This window comes from Panthera leo, chromosome B2, assembly GCF_018350215.1.
Source record: "Panthera leo isolate Ple1 chromosome B2, P.leo_Ple1_pat1.1, whole genome shotgun sequence".
Classification (NCBI taxonomy): domain Eukaryota; kingdom Metazoa; phylum Chordata; class Mammalia; order Carnivora; family Felidae; genus Panthera; species Panthera leo.
Window position 1 is genome coordinate 11,321,319 of NC_056683.1, and position 17,960 is coordinate 11,339,278.

General features: G+C 41.5%; 1 protein-coding gene across 7 annotated transcripts in view; it reads left to right on the forward strand.

Moving 5' to 3' along the window:
• Positions 1-17,960, forward strand: part of KIF13A (kinesin family member 13A) — a 212,544-nt gene that overhangs the window by 80,468 nt on the left and 114,116 nt on the right. For all 7 annotated transcript variants that reach the window (XM_042937815.1, XM_042937819.1, XM_042937816.1 and 4 more), the window contains exon 3: positions 1,209-1,221. In XM_042937815.1, the coding sequence (XP_042793749.1) occupies positions 1,209-1,221 (13 nt within the window). The remainder of the gene's footprint in view (positions 1-1,208; positions 1,222-17,960) is intronic.

The following is a 17,960-nucleotide window of genomic DNA, read 5'->3' on the forward strand; positions in this document are numbered from 1 at the left end:
AAAACCTGACGATAAAAAATCACATTCCCATCGTGCCTGTCTGAAGTAATGACGTGAAGGATCCTTTCAGCTCGGTCATACAATTTCAAGAAGATGATAAAGCTTCATCTTTATGGAATGTCATGGTTTTCTTTCCCTCTATTTAAAACTTCGGATTGTCTACCTGATTTTGGAATGCATGGACATTCTTTCCTTGCCGCTGAGCTCCGGGTTTTATTTGGGGCCCTCAGAGCTCTGTGAGGAGTGCTGTGCCCAATGCTGGAGAAAGGTCACCGTGCTATTTTTGCCTGTACCTTTTGATTTCCATGCCCTGTGCCCTGGAAAATCCATTTTCTTATCCTTCAGGTCTTATTCCTTGTGAAGAAGGAATAAAGCCACGGGGAAAACTCCCCCATTTCTACTTAACGATAATTTTACAGTTTATGTATTGATGATACTGGAGGCTGATTAAAAACACCCACATCAGGAAGGCTAAGAACTAACTGTCAGAGGCTCACATTTTATAAAAATCATAGTTCAGCTTTTTAATTTCATATACATGGAAAATGTTTACAAGGCAAGTCAGCCCACTGGTTTGTTACTTTGAAAACGGTTTGCTTTTCGGAATTTTCTCCAGGTGGCAATTCCAGTCATTTGGGGGGATATTAACATGTAAAAATGTGCTTGTGTGGCTGGTTATGGGAGGAGGCTAGCTCTTCAGTTTCTCTTCAGTGATGAAATACATGAAAATTGTTGAGAACTGTGGCTTTCAAATGGGGAAAAAAATCCCATGTAAATTAGAATATTTATCGAAGGAAATATACATATATTGTAACACCAATTTAAGAAAATTTAAATGTGGAAATTAATTTAAAAGTGTTTGACCAGGTACAATATGATTGTACATGCTTTCTTTATCTGGATGCTTTTCTGTTGGCATTTTTTAGAATCATTAAGAATACCTCTGAGTGACTGAATCCATTCTCTGTAAACCAGGAAAGAAACCCATTGTGCCTGTAATATATTTTTGAGCAAATATAATAGTTTATCACTTCAGGCAGCAAAGTGAATTTGGCTTCTCATCTTTGTAGAGTATCCTTCAGATCATGTTACCAAGATGCTGAGTTTCCGTTATGTTTTTTCTTTTTCATTGCTTCCCTCTGATGTGGCTGCTGTGTTGACAACCCTTTCTACTTCTGCTGCTGAAATTTTTTGTTTCCATCATTAAGGAAACCTCCCAAGGTAAGCACTGAGATGGAATTTGACACTCATATTAAGTGTGCAGGTATCCAGGACTTCATCCATCACAGTAACCCATGTGGAATACCTCTCCCATTGAGAAGAAAAATCAGCGTTCTCATTAAAACTTAAACCATGAAAAAACAATTAATGTCGGTAATGATATAAAATTGGAATGCCATCTGCATTTACAAAGCACTTTCATACATTATTTTTTTCTTGGAATTAATGCTCTGGTCCTCAGAGCAAACCTGTCACCTTACTGTTTCTATTTTATCAATGATGAAATGAGGCTCAGAGAGATGAAACTGTGTCTTAATTCACACATTGAGTAAGCGGAGAAGCTGGGACCATAGAGAATCACCACCTAGAGAATGGAAGGACAAAACTGGTAACAGCCTAGAATGATTGCTGCCAGGGACAGATGATCTTTTCTATGCCCTACCAAGAGTAGTTGATAGCATCAGGAAAATTCTCCAGACTTTCAGGCAGTGTTAAGCCATCCACAAACTCTGGCTTCTCATTGGAGTTTCTTGGGCCTCACAAAGTCCACTGGCTGGAATCGTTCTCCTTGCTCCGGCCAGCCTTCAGTGGTCTGTTTACCAGTGAGCAACCTACGGGTTAGAGAGTAGGTGGGGAAAAAGAATATGAGAAGGAGGGGATCTGAATGATCAACTCCTGAATAATTGAAGACTGATTTTGTTACTGGTGAGTATTTTATTGGGTATCAAGGGACACTTAGTGCCAAAAGGAAGGAGAAATTCAACCAGTCCCTCACCAATAAGGCTGGTTATATAGCTTTGGTTCCTGAGAAGGAGTCAAGACAGGCTACACACCCAACACACAATGTCTGGTCAGAATCTAAGACATGCTGGGGAGGGTAAGGAATTCAGAATAGATTTGGCTTACTTGCATCTAGGGCTATGAAGGAAAGTCTAACTTAGCTTTTAGAGTAATGGAAACTCAGCAAAATGCTAACTGTTACCCTTTATGTTTATTGAAGGAGATATAGTAATTGTCCTTGGCACTTAGGAGTTTCAACTCCAGCAAAGGTACATATCCAACAAATAATATGAGATCTTTTAAAAAAGAGGAAATATATGATGTTATAGGAATGTAAGCAGTGGCATCTGGCCAAATCTGGGGAATTAGAAGTTTCTCCCTGAGCAATTATTGATGTAGACATGGTCCCTAAAAGTTGCAGTCAAAAAAGTGTCTCTACTACTCAGAAAGATGTGAGTGACCTTAAGCAACTCTTCCTTCCCTCGCTCTTGGTCCTAGAGGTTTCAGAACAGACTGCCATCCTTGTGATATATTTAATTCTTTCCCCACAGAAAAAGGCAATGAAATCCTGAGCAATTCTTCACATTCGCAGTGAAATTAAAAAGAGGCACAAAAACACATTTAAAAAAAATCACTAATTTCTTTATACCTAAGAATTTTCTAGGTTTCTTTCTATTCAGTATATAGAGCTTACTGTGTTTTCCTAGGTGTTCTGTTGATAGTTCCTACGAAGTATCATGAAATTTTCAAAATAAAATCAATATTAAATCACCACATTGAAATCTATAGGTGCATACTGTAAGACACACCTGAGAATTATAAAGATCACCTTAAAATCAAATAAGTGACACAATAGAGTCATATTTTTTAAAAAGACATTAAAATAAATAAGGTCTTTTCTTGCAGAAACTGAAATATTGAAAGCAAATTGGAAAGGGAATGGTGTTTTTAATGATGATTATATAAACATGAAATTTTATGGATTTAAAACAGTGAGATTCAGACATGCTAAATTATCAAAATCTTAAAAGACTGGTTGGCTCAATTTAGCGAATAATTGTTCTGGGCAGGGGATACAATACTGCATGAATGAGACCTGATCCTAGCATTCTAATGGGGGTGGGGTAACATGCACAATTTAATATAAAGTCAATTGTGTTAAAGGTCACAAGAGGCAAAATATTTGTGGAAGTCATAGGATGAAGGGTCCCATTCTGACTTCAGCAGATCTGAGGATAGCTAGGACTGGACCTAATATTAAAAACCTGTGCTTGAAGGCACTGGAGAAATACCAAGTTAGTGAAGAATTACCAAACCAAGATTGAAGAGAAGGTGGAAATGTAGAGGAGTGAACCTGGTGTTTGGGTGTATCCCATTCAGACAGAGCAGTTTAAAGGCAAAGTAGTGTTTCTGACAGCCTCATGGGGTCTGGGGAGCTGAGGAGGACAAAAATGTTAGAGCTCAGAGTTTGCCAGAGGTGGAGTCCTTAGTAAACTCTTTATACTTTGGCTTGGCAGAATGGATTGAGACCCAGCCTTGGCTGGAGTATAAAGATGAAATAGAAATAAACAGTCTTCACATGGATTCCTGTGTGGTTATGAGTTCTTTGTGTGAACCAGGAAATCTCAAGCACTAAAAATGGATCAAAGCGATCCTAGAATGGAGGTTCTTATAGGCACCCAGAAGAAGCAGATGTAATCCCAAATCTCTGAAGATTCCACAGACCATTTTAAAAATACAGTGTCTGCACACAATCAAAGACAAAGAAAGAGGTGCATTACAAGATAAGGTAACATGAATAGGAAATAGCAGAAACAATAAAATGTAGAAATAGACCCACAGATGCTTCAGATGTTCAAATTGTTAAGCATGAACTTTAAAATAACTATGCTTGGGGCGCCTGGGTGGCTCAGTCGGTTGGGCGTCCGACTTCAGCTCAGGTCATGATCTCGCGGTCCGTGAGTTTGAGCCCCGTGTCAGACTCTGGGCTGATGGCTCAGAGCCTGGAGCCTGCTTCTGATTCTGTGTCTCCCTCTCTCTCTGCCCCTCCCCCGTTCATGCTCTGTCTCTCTCTGTCTCAAAAATAAATAATAAACGTTAAAAAAATTAAAAAAAAATAATAAAATAAAATAACTATGCTTATTATATTTAAAGAGATAAAAGATAAGATTTTAAAATGTTGGAGAGGGTTAGAAACCATAAAAAGTGACAAAACAGATTTGGAAAAAAATCCAATAGAAATGCTCACCCTGACAAACCCAAAACCAAAATTAAGAATTTAGGGTTTAGCTGCAGACAAGATCCAGCTGAAGAGAGAGTTAAATAACTAGAAGATAGGTTAGTAGAAAATACCAAAATGAAATATGAAAGAGGTTCTGGGACAACTGGACATCAGCATGCACAGAAATGAATTTATATATAGACTTTATACCCTTCGTAAGAATTAATTCAAAACGGATCATAGACCTAAATATAAAATGCAAAATTATAAAGCTTCTAGAAGATAACATATGAGAAATCTAAGAGATCTTGGGGTTGCTGATGACCATTTAGGTTCAGCACCTAAAGTGTGACCTGTAAAAATAAAATTGATTAGTGGGACTTCGTTAAAAGTACACACTGCTGTAACAGCACTCTAAAGAGAATGAAAAGGGGCGCCTGGGTGGCTCAGTTGGTTGGGCGTCTGACTTTGGCTCAGGTCATGATCTCACGGTCAGTGAGTTCAAGCCCCACGTTGGGCTCTGTGCTGACAGCTCAGAGCCTGGAGCCTGTTTCAGATTCTGTGTCTCCCTTTCTCTGACCCTCCCCCATTCATACTCTGTCTCTCTCTGTCTCAAAAATAAATAAACGTTAAAAAAAAATGTAAAGAGAATGAAAAGAAAGCCATATACTGGGAGGAAATATTTGCAACACATCTGCTAAAGGACTCTTACTCCCACCTAAAAAATATATATGTGTGTGTGTGTATAAAGCTCTTAAATTTCAACAGTAAGAAAATGAACTACCCAATTAAAAGAAGGGCAAAATACCTGAACAGACATCTCACCAAAAAAGATACACAGATGGCAAACACGGACATGAAAAATGCTTCACATCATATGTCATTAGGGAATTGAACATTAAGACAACAATGAGATGCCACTGCATACCTATAAGAATGACTAAAATCCAGAGATCTGACAATCCCAAAGCTGATAAGGAGGAGAGCCCTAGGAATTGTCATCCATTGCTGGTGAGAATGAAAAGTGGTATAGCCAATTTGGAAGACCGTGTGGAAGTTTATCACAGTGCTAAACATATTCTTATCATGTAGCTGTGTAATCCTGCTTCTAGGGATTTACTAAAATGAGCTGAAAACTTCTATCCATACAAAAACTACACATGAATGTTTACAGCAACTTCATTTATAATTGCCAACAACTGGAAGCAACCAGGATGTTCTTCAGTAAGTAAATGGATAAACAAACTGTGGTATGTCCATACAATGCAATACTGTATGAATTACCAAGCCACGGGAAAACATGGAGGAACCGTAAATGCATAGTGCTAAGTGAAAGAAGCCAATCTGAAAAGGCTACATACTGTATGATTCCAACTACATGACATTCTGGAAAAGGCAAAACTACAGACATTAAAAATGTGTGGTGTACCTGAGACAGTACCCATAGCTCATGGCAGCTCCAGAGTGACTGTTGAATGAATGAGAGGAAGGAAGGAAGGAAGGAAGGAAGGAAGGAAGGAAGGAAGGAAGGAAGATCTATTGGAGCAGAACGACACCCACTAGTTTAGCAGAAAAAAGGTGCAAGTGATGGACAGAGCCACTTTGCCAGAGGCTAAGCCAGAGAACTGTCTGCCCTGATTCCATTCTCAAGAAGATCCAAATGCCTGGCCACTCTGTCATCTTGTTGCTTCTTTCTGACTTGACCTCAAAGTGTGCATTAGATCTTGCAAAGCTCACCAGCAGCATGGATTCTCTTGTCATTAATTTGTGTTCTAAGGATTTTTTTTTTTTTCTGTGTGTTGTCTGTTTGGGCAGTTGTTGAAATTTCATGTAATGATGTGATGATGGTGAATAATGATAATCACCCACCTGCAACAATGCACTGCTTCTGTTATGTGTAAGAATTTTGTGCATTTTACTAAGAAATGTTTGGAGGTAGGAGTGCTGATTAGGAGAAGGCAGAGGCTATCATTTTGAATATTTGGTTGAGTTAGCACTATTCCTCCCCAACGTTATACAGGAAAGGTCTCGTATTCTTTATACTCTTAGAATGCTATTTCCATTGTTACTATTAATAGTAGGTATCTTTAACTCAGTTCTTGTAACATGCCAGATTCACTTAAAATCCAAATTAAAATTCACTGAAAACTTGGTTGCCTTCAAAGAGAAAAAAAAAAAAATCCATGATTGTCAAGGGGAGCAGGAGGAGAGAAGGGATGAATAGGTGAGGCACAGGATTTTAGGGCAGTGAAATAATTTTTTATAATACTATAATGGTGGGTATATGACATTTACGCATTTATCAAAACTCATAGAACTGTATAGCTCAAAAGAGAGAATCCAAATGTAAACTATGGAGGTTACTTATTAATACTGTATCAATATTGGTTCATCAACTATAATAAGTGTAACACACTAACTCAGTTATTAATAGGTGAAACCATTGGGGGTTTACCCAAGCAGAGAGAGTATATGGGAACTCTGCACCATCTGCTCAGTTTTTCTGTACACCTTAAAATTGCCTTAAAAAATAGTGTAGGGAGCCATGAGTGGCTCAGTAGGTTGGGTGTCAGATTTCAGCTCAAGTCATGATCTCACAGTTCATGGGTTCAAGCCCTGCATCAATCCCTGCACTGACAGCACAGAGCTTGCTTGGGATTCTCTCTCTCTCTCTCTCTCTCTTTCTCTCTCTCTCTCCCTCTCCCCCCCCCCACCTCTCCCCCACTTGCACTCTGTCTTTAGAAATAAGTAAACTTAAAAAAATTATTTTAAATAGCCCATTATTATGAAAAAATAAATGTAATCACCACATCAACAGAATAAAAAAGAAAAACCATACGATCATCTCAGTAGATGCAGAAAAAGAGCATTTGACAAAATTCAACATTTATTTACAAACTTGAAGCAAGCTAGAGTGACACGGAATCCTCCTTAATGTGGTAAACAGCATCCATTGAAAATATACAGCTGTCATCATACTTAGTGGTGAAAGATTCACCATTTTCCACCTAAGATAGGCAATAAGGCAAGGATATTGCTTTAGCCACTTCCATTTAGCATTGACTGGAGGTCCTCGCCAGTGTAATAAGGCAAGAAAAAGAAATAAAAGATACTTAGATTGGAAAGGAGGAAGCAAAAGCATCTTTATTTCTTTTTCTTTATTTTTTTAAAATTTTATTTTTTATTTTTAAAAATTTACATCCAAATTAGCATATGGTGCAACAATGATTTCAGGAGTAGATTCCTTACTGCCCCTTACTCATTTAGCCCATCCCCCCCCACACCTCCTCCAGTAACCCTCAGTTTGTTCTCCTTATTTATGAGTCTCTTCTGTTTTGTCCCCCTCCCTGTATGTATGTATGTGTGTGTGTGTGTGTGTGTGTGTGTGTGTATATATATATATATATATATATATATATATATAGTGTGTTTTAATATTATTTTTGTTTCCCTTCCCTTATGTTCATCTGTTTTGTCTCTTAAAGTCCTCATATGTATGAAGTCACACGATTTTTGTCTTTCTCTGACTAATTTCACTTAGCATAATACCCTCCAGTCCAGTTCCATCCACGTAGTTGCAAATGGCAAGATTTCATTCTTTTTGACTGCTGAGTAATACTCCATTTTGTATATATACTACATTTTCTTTATCCGTTCATCCATTGATGGACATTTGGGCTCTTTCCATACTTTGGCTATTGTTGATAGTGTTGCTGTAAACATGGGAGTTCATGTGTCCCTTCGAAACAGCACAGCTGTATCCCATGGATAAATGCCTAATAGGGCAATTGCTGGGTCATAGGGTAGTTCTATTTTTAGTTTTTTGAGGAACCTCCATACTGTTTTCCAGAGTGGCTGCACCAGCTTGCATTCCCAAAAAGCATCTTTATTTGTAGCCATTATGATCACCTACTTGGAAAACATTAAGAAACCTCCAAACAACCTCCTAGGACTTACAAATGGCAAGGTGGCAGGGAAAAGGTCAAAACACAAATTGTATTTTTCTATTCTAGCAATGAGCAATTAGAAAAAATTTAACAAATCCAGTAATTTATAAGTGTTAAAAACATTACATACTTAGGTATATACTTAATGAAAAATGCACAAGACCTTTTTATTAAAACCCCACATATATATAGTCATTTGATTGTAGATGGATGTGTCAAGAGATAGGGCAAAGAGTATCAGCTGTGTTCACATAATGATAAGGCACAGAGTCGGACCAACAGTACATGAAGGGGAGGAGTCTTGGGTGACATCCTGGAAGGCCTTGATGCCAGGGTTGGCCCTTGTGCCTTCCGTGTCTCTCTGCTGCCTATTTTGAACAAAGCAGGGGCATAGTTGGGGCTCTGTTTTGGTAGATTAATGTCAAAGCAGAGCATAGAATAAATTGGGTTTGGTGAGTTGGGGAGGGGCTGGAGGTGGTATTTTGATATTCAATAAAATGTGCAAGAAAAGAGGTGGTAAGGATCTGCACTGAAGCAGTGCCAGGACACTGGAGAAGAGGAAGGGGAAAATTATCAAGATGTTGTAGAAATAGAGCATCCAGATAGGGGCACTTGTACCCCAATGTTTATAGCAGCACTCTCAACAATAGCCAAATTATGGAAAGGGCCTAAATGTCCATCAACTGATGCATGGATAAAGAAATTGTGGTTTATATACACAAAAGAGTACTACGTGGCAATGAGAAAGAATGAAATATGGCCCTTTGTAGCAACGTGGATGGAACTGGAGAGTGTTATGCTAAGTGAAATAAGTCTTACAGAGAGAGATACCATATGTTTTCACTCTTATGTAGATCCTGAGAAACTTAACAGAAACCCATGGGGGAGGGGAAGGAAAAAAAAAAAAAAAGAGGTTAGAGTGGGAGAGAGTCAAAGCATAAGAGACTCTTAAAAACTGAGAACAAACTGAGGGTTGATGGGGGGTGGGGGTGGGTGGGTGATGGGTATTGAGGAGGGCACCTTTTGGGATGAGCACTGGGTGTTGTATGGAAACGAATTTGACAATAAATTTCATATATTGAAAAAAAATTAAAAAATAAAAATAATTTGCATGTCAAAAAAATAAAATATTAATTGCCTCACACAAAAAAAAAGAAAAAAAAGAAAAAAAAGAAATAGAGCACCCAGGACTTGGATGCTGAAAGCATATAGAAGACAATATAACAGAGGCAGAGAGGACTATGGAATTTGAAACCAAACGACTGAAAATCCAGCAGGGACACAAGAAGAAAGGGCTGCTTTGGTGCCAGGACAAGTTGACAGATTCGGTTTTAGAGTGGGTTAAATTGGGAATGATGGCAAAGCATCTGCTATTAATGCCTCGCAAGGTGTCCGAGGTTTGCAGTCTCTGCCCTAGAAAGGTCAGGTAGATTCTTGTGTAGAGGAGATAGGAGGTGGAAGGAAGGAGTGTCTATGAAGTTGTCAAGGAAAAGAGGATTAAGAGAAACAGAAGACAGAGAATCGAGGCTAGCACCTTGGAACTCATCCTGCTCTGGTGAATGGAGAGAGGAGGAAGAACCAGTAAGTATTAAGAAGGGGGACCAGACGCTCACGTGTGGCCCTGCTGGTGGGGGTGGCATTTAGGATACTTAGACACTTGCTCTTTCCAAATTAGATCTCTTTTGTTTTTAGAAGTTATTTTTTCTAGGGACGCCTGGGTGGCTCATTTGCTTAAGCATCCAACTATTGGTTGCAGCTCAGGTCACGATCTCACGGTTTATGAGTTTGATCCCCACATCAGGCTCTGCACTGACAGCTCGGAGCTTGCTTGACATTCTCCCTCTCTCTCTCTCTGCCCCTCCTGGGCTCCCTCCCCCTGCCCCTTTCAAAATAAATAAGTAAACTTAAAACAAAGTTATCTTTTCTAGTGTTAAGGCAAGGAAAAGATGAAGATATTTCTCTGGTTGACTTAAAAAGTTAGATCAAATTTTTTTTTATATATAGCAGGTAAATATAGCATGTTAGGATGGTAAGGGAAATTATTTATATTTGTATAAATTGTCTTGTGCTGTGCATTTGGATTTTTCTCTTTGGCTAGTGTTACATTTTGTAAGGGTGTACTCCTGGACAGAGACACATTTATTTCAGTGTAGGCCAAAGCACATACCTCTTAATCTCGCCAGTAGCTCTCATGCGATGTTTATAGGAGTGTGTCCTGTTTCCCTTAAAAAGAAAAGTAAGCTTTTAGGCAAACATGGAGATACTTGCTGTATGCCTCCTCGTTAGTTAAAACAAAAAACAAAATGGTTCTGTCTCATAATTTTCAGGGTTGAGATAGGAGTGTTTTTCCTTATCAGTGGGACTAGTTTTATTTTGTTTTGTTTTTAATTTTTTTTTAGCATTTATTTATTATTGAGAGAGAGAGAGGCACACAGAGCATGAGCAGGAGAGGGGTAGAGAGAGGAGGAGACACAGAATCCGAAACAGGCTCCAGGCCCTGAGCTGTCAGCACGGAGCCCGACGCGGGGCTCGAACCCACACACCATGAGATCATGACCTGCGCCAACGTCGGTCGCCCAACCGACTGAGCCACCCAGGCACCCCTCAGTAGGACTCATTTTGAGTCTAAGGTTTTTGTTTCAGGGGTGTTAATCGCCTGTTTGTTCAGCCACCTTCTCGTAAACTTTGGATTTTGGCAGGAGGTGGTGCAGAGGGAGAGAAGACACACGTGTGTAGAGAATCACTATCTAATTATGCCCTTACACACGCTCTGTCGTGGGAGAACAGAAAAATGTCCTCAGTCACAGTAGCTTTGCCTTCAGAAAGGAACTGGTTCTGGTTCCCCCTGTTGGCCCTCAGAAGTTCTGGCACGTTCTGGGAACTTCCCTTCCTGCGCTTCGTCATATCTGGCACAAGTGTCTTTCCTTTGGAGCTACATTGAAGCGCACAGAAAAACAAGTGAATTCTTCTTCTTCTTCCTGTTTTCTCCTCTCTGTCAGTGTTTATGGAACAACTTCCATGTGCCACAATGTGCACTGTAGGGCTGGGGGAGGTTTCTGAACTCAGACCATTCAAACCCTCCTCTTCAAAGAGGAGATGAAAGCCTAAGGAATGGATTTGGCCAGAACCATCCAGGGACAGAGCTTGGGCTTTCTGGTCTCCTGTACTTTCTGTTAGAACACATGGTTAGTGTAAAGCAGGTTTTCTATTTGTTGGGTTTTACGGAGCAAAGACAGCAGGAAGCAGTAGGAAGGAAGTGTTGGGCGAGGATGTAAATCTGTAAGATCACTTCCTTTAGATTCATCTCCTTTTCTTTTTTTTAATTTTTTTTTTTAAACCTTTATTTTTGAGACAGAGAGAGACAGAGCATGAGCGGGGGAGGGTCAGAGAGAGGGAGGCACAGAATCTGAAACAGGCTCCAGGCTCTGAGTTGTCAACACAGAGCCCCATGTGGGGCTCGAACTCACGGACGTGAGATCGTGACCTGAGCTGAAGTCGGATGCTCAACCGACTGAGCCACCCAGGCGCCCCATAGACTCATCTCCTTTTCCACTCAGTTTGCTTTTTTTTCTCTCTCTCAACTCTAGATCATTATGTTTAACATCTCATAAATTAGTGTATGATTTATTTGGATATTTGGTGATGTTAAACTCACCTTAAATTGTTTTTTTTTTTAAATTTCATCTTCAAGTGTGTTCAGGACCAGGTGTGCTTAGGAACTTCAAGCTGTTTGATCCCTCTTATATTTCCATAAGTTTGTTGGCAAAGTCATGAGCGGACGAAAATGACATTTAATGGCAGGCTCTATCCATTACAGAGTCATACCAAAACCCTGACTTTGCAAAATTTGCTCGTGAAAAAGGGAGGGGGCAGTCTTCCCATAGAGTTTGCCGTCTCAAGTGTGGTTTAACTGTTTTCAGTCTGTGACCTGCCATCAATTTCTGTTGCCTCGACCACTTCACCTTGTGCATTTCTTGAAAGCTAAATGTTGGCCTCTGAGGAGAGGAATTCTAAACCAACGCTGTGCAGTCTAGCAACTGTGTAGCCACACGTGACTTTCCAGTGTGTGCTGTGTGGCTGCACAGGACTGAGATGTGTTGCAAACACAAAATGCACATCAGACATGAAAGATTTAGCATGAGAAAAAAAATACATAAGGTAAATATTTGGGATATATCAGGTTAAATAAAAATATTAACATTTGTTTTTATCTATTTTATTTTATTTTTAGCATTTATTTATTTTTGAGAGAGTGTGCGTGGGAGAGGGGCAGAGAAAGAGAGGGAGACACAGAATTGGAAGCAGGCTCCAGGCTCCGAGCTGTCAGCACAGAGCCCGACGCGGGGCTCGAACCCATGAACTGTGAGACCATGACCTGAGCCGAAGTTGGACACTTAACCGACTGAGCCACCCGGGCACCCCTCTCTTTATTTTTTAATGTGTGCATGAAGACATTTTCAACTACATAGGTAGCTCACATTATCTCTGTCGGACGGCAGTGTTTGCGGCCAAACACATGGCTGAGGCTGGACATCTTTTCAGCATCCATCCACCCTGAAGCAGCACCACAGCCAACCCTAACGTTTCCGTCTTTATGTCCGGGTCCACGAGTGTTTCAGCTGCACGAGCTCCGTGGCAGCATAGTCCCCCTGCTCTGTGTTTTTCCCAGGAATCATCTTTTCCTTACCCATTCAGAAGTCATTTGTTAGACAAATATTAACGGAGAACATTTGTGAAAAGTCTTGCATGAGGAGGTTGTGGGGTTCAAGAGGCGATTAAACTTGTGGCCTCTGCCCTCTAGAAATCATAACACGGAAAGGAAGTTTAAACCTATCAGCCCTGTAGGTAACAAAAGAGAGATGATGATGAACATCATTGGCTCTTTCAGTGTTTTTTTGTCTTCCAAGGAAGAAAGGCTCGAGGAGGGTATTCACGTATGGGTGTGGTTTTCAAAAGGCGTGGGATCCAAGAGGTATTTGAGGAACAGAAACAAAGTAATGGCTGTTAAGGGAAAATTGTTTCTCTAGTCACAGCACTGATCCAATGTGTGGGATTTCCACAATAAGTGATTCTCTAATTCTGTTTGGACACCCACAGGATATCCTACAAGTTAATTCAGCTTTGACACTGACTGCCCGCCCAGAGTCAGCCCAGACTGCACAGGTTCGGGGCGGGGGGCTCAGTCCCAGAAGACCACCCTCACTTCAGGCCCTATAGTCAGCGGGCCCCCAGGTTACCAGTACTCCCATCTGACTTTGCTACAAATCAGAGCCTCCCAAGACACTGCCTCAGGTTCAGTAATTTGCTAGAATGGCTTTCAAAACCCAGGGGAATGTTTACTTGGGTTTACTGGCTTATCATAAAGGGTACGGTTGAACAGCCAGATAAAGAGGTGTGCAGGGCAAGGTCTGGAAATGTCCCAAGCACAGGAGTTAAGTGTCATCTTCTGGTACATGGATGCATTCGCCAAACCTGAAAACCCTCTGAATCTTGTTATTTAGGGGTTTTGATGGAGGTTTCATCTCAGCTCCTAACTAATCTCTAGTTCCTCTCCCTTTCCCAGAGAACTGGGGTGGGGCGGGGGGCTGTGGGGTTGACAGTTCCAAGCTTCTAGTCGAGGCTTGGTCTTCCTGGCAGCTCACCCCCTTCAAGAAGTCATCCAGGAGACCACCACATGTCGCCTCACTTAGAGCAACAGAGGATCCTGTCACTAGGCGAATTCCAGGGGATTTAGGAGATCTGTGTCGGGAACTAGGGATGAAAACCAAGAATATATTTATTACTATATCACAAGTGCCGTGGGAAGGTGTAAACTCAGCGTAGATTGTAGAGTACGGGAAATAGAAGTTGCGTATTAAAATCTAGGAAAGCACGTAGCTCATAGAGGGCTTGGGAGTCTGTGTCATTCCAGTCGGCTATGCAGAATCATTTAGGATTTTTGTATCAACAGGTTATATGGGGGGGCCTGGATGGCTCGGTCAGTTAGGTGTCCGACTTCTGCTCAGGTCATGATCTCATGGTTCATGAGTTCGACCCCCACATCAGGCTCTGTGCTGACAGCTCGGATCCTGGAGCCTGCTTCGGATTCTGTGTGTCTCTCTCTCTCCGCCCCCGCCCCCCACTTGCACACACATATTCTCTCTCTCAAAAAAACAAAAACAAAAACATTAAAAAAAGTGACATGGTGGGTGGGGCGCCTGGGTGGCTCACCTGACTCTTGATTTTGGCTCAGGTCATGATCTCGTGGTCATGAGATCGAGTCCCATGTCAGGCTGTGTGCTGGGCATGGAATCTGCTTAAGATTCTCTCTTTGCACCTCTGTACTTCCCCAGTTGGCCTGAGGGTGCTCGCTCTCCCTCTCTCTCTCTCTCTCTCTCCCCTAAAAAACAATATCATCAGAGACATGCAAATCAAAACCACAATGAGATACCACCTCACACCTGTCAGAATGGATAAAATCTTTTGATAATAGAAAAACAAAAAAGTGTTGGCAAGGAGAAAAAGGAACCTTTTTGCACTGTTGGTGGGAATGCAAACTGGTGTAGCCACTCTGGAAAACCAAGTGTGGAGGTTCCTCAAAGAAAGAAAAATAGAGCTGCCATATGATCCAGTGATTCAACTACTGGATATTTACCCAAAGGATAAAAAAAAATATATTAATTCAAAGGGATATATGCATCCTATATTTATTGCAGCATTATTTATAATGGTCAAATTATGAGATCAGTCCAAGTGTCCATTGATAGATGAACGCATAAGGAAGATGTGTATGTATATGTGTGTGGATCTATCTATATAGAGAGAGATGACTGAATATTACTCAGCCATAAAAAGAATGAAATCTTGCCATTGTCAATGGCAGGGATGAATCTAGAGAGTATAATGCTAAGTGAAATAAGTCAGTCAGAGAAAGACAAATACCATATGTGGCATTTAAGAAACAAATGAACAAAACAGACAAATCCAGAACCAGGCTTGACTGTAGAGAGCAAATTGATGGTCACCAGAGGGGAGGTGGGTGGGGGGATGGGTGATGAAGGTGAAGGCGATTGAGAGTGCACTCACTTTGATGAGCGCTGAGTGATGTGTGGGATTGCCACGTCATTATATTGTACTCTTAATACTAATAAAACATTATGTCAACTGCACTGGAATTAAAGAAAGCTTTTTAAAAGTTACATGATCAGAGCACGCATGGAATTAATCTGGCTGCAGGACGTAGGGTAAATAATGAGTGTAGAATATCAGGTGAGAGCAATCGAGATTCACTTTATAATAACCACTTTGTGTGTCCATCAGCTTATGCGTGATGCAGTGGTAACCCTCCAGTCACTACTCAGTGGCCTGAGACCACTGAGGTTTATTTCTTAGATGCTCTATGTCAGCTGAGGTCAGCTGTGGCCCTGCACCGTGTGGCTTCGGTCTGGGCGCCCATCTAGAGGAGCAGTCCTTATCTAGGATGTGCTGTTACTTCGGCAGAGAGAAAAAGAAGAGAACCAGGCAGTGGCCTCTTACCTGGCTGTGAACTGGCAACATCTCTGTCCACGTTTAATTGGCTGAAGCAAGTCACATGGCCAAGCCTGATGTCAGTAAGTCAGGGATTATATTCCTCCTACCAGAGCACTGCAGTCACATCCGGCAGGGATGTGTAATCCCCTTTCAGGGAGGACAGTGACTAATCTGGAAAAGTAATACAATCCATTACACTTTGCCATCCTAAGTCACATTTGTTAAAAAGCAAAACAAAACAAAAACAAAAACAACAAGAAAAACCTCCCAAGAAACAACAAAATCCTCAGAATCATGCTGCTGTACATTTCTGAATTGAAACTTCTATAGGCTCTCTGCCTGTCTCCTCTTTCCTTCTCTCGGACTTTGTTCAGAGGCAGATGTCCCCACTGTAACCGTGTGCCTCTCTAGATGCCTAGAGATACAGCTGAACGGCTACCAGGTTCATGGACTACAGACCCCATCTCTCTTGCTTTTGGCATCGATCCATCTCCAAAACCTACTGGACCAGGCAGACTCTCAGGAATCTCTCCCACCTCCCCTACCTCTGGGAGAGTGAACTCTCTGCCAGCCTTCCCAGTGTAATCTGTTTACAATCCCTGGAGTACCTTGGGTTTCCCATCTCTGCTGACCTGGGGACTCAGGGTCCACCCAGCTTCTCTGTGCTGGACCACCACACCTGGTCCCGCAGGGGTGATCGGCAAAGGAGACGAGGTACTGGTCGGGTCTAAACCAGTTCCAGAGATCACTCATGGCAGGTGGTGCCTCGGTGACTCAAATTCAATCTGGGTTTTATTTGATTTTTTTTTTTTTTTTCGTTTTTAGTGAGCAACAGCCGTCATTTATTAGACACCATGCAGCACATACACAGATATTTGCAGCTTATCTTCTGGCCTGTTTTTGTTGATGAAGAAATACTCTTGTGTTTGAAAACACCCAAATCACCTTGTGAATATGCTGTTGGTGAAGTTATCTGGGTGGCTAGTTTTTTGGTTTTTTTTTGTTTTTTGGGGGGGGTGAAGCAATCAGAGCATGAAAGAACCAGGAGGAAAAAAAAAAACACAGGTTGTATATTTTTGAAACCCTCACCCCCGCCCCTTACAACCAGTGAGGCAGATTTTAGAACTGAATGATAAAGGGCTTAAACATGAAAAGAATGGAGTATCAGAACGAGTTGGGATTCAGTTAGTACTGCATTGCTCACACACCACTAATTTGTACATTTGTGGTATAAAACGGGAAGGTCTCCACCCTGTTATAATATCGGTCTGGGACTTGGGAGAGCTCATTCCCGCTTTCAAATTTATTGGAACTCTGGATGTTTTCACTTTCGGTGCCTTTTCCCACAGGCTGTTGAAATTCACACGCTACCTTCAGTCCTGTATTCCAGGGCAACCCAGCCCGATGACTTCTTCCTTTAACATCTCTCACATTTATTTTCTTCCAATAGTAGCTGGGAGTCTGTCTGCTGAAAGTGACTGGAACTCAAAGTGGAGGGAGCACAAGATAAAGTTATACGAATGACTTTGGGGCATCCTTTACGAGGACAGGAGGTGGCTGGGGTTCAGATGGCAGTCGCCTCTCCTGATTTCCCCATCTCCTGTGTCTGTTCCCATGTGGGTCCCTTCCTTTCTGTCTCTCACTGCTTTCCAGCTGTGCCTGCTTCTTTAGTTCCTGTGGTTAGAAGCATGGCCTCAACATGTCCCAGATTTTTATAGCATCAGTCATTTGAGAGAGACTTGTTTGGCTTCCCTAATTTCAAATCCCAAACTCCCAAAGACATCCACTTTAGGGCCAGTTAACTATGGCCAAGAGATTCTGGACTAAGTGTCCCCCGCGCACACGGGGGCTCTTCCTGCCTTCTTCCTTGAGTAATCATATGTGGAATATATGATTTGATTTGATTTGATTTGACAGAGTGTGCGTGAGGGGTGGGGGAGAGAGAGAGAAAGAGAAAGAGAATTTCAAGCAGGCTTCATGCTCTGTGTGGAGCCCAATGCGGGACTTGATCCCATGACCATGAGATCAGGACCTGAGCCAAAATCAAGAGTCAGGCGCTCAACTGGCTGGGCCACCCAGGGGCCCTTGAATAAATGATTTTGCATGCCACATAAGAACATGGTGGTAGCTCCCGGGAACCACGTGGCTGGTGTGGGAGTTAGCACAATTGTCCAAAGGAAAGATGCTATTTCTAGAATAAATAAGGTATGGGTTTCTGAGCAAAAAAAAAAAAAAAGTGATTTTCACTACAGCTTCTCTCCATCTGCGCCGAGGCTGAGAAT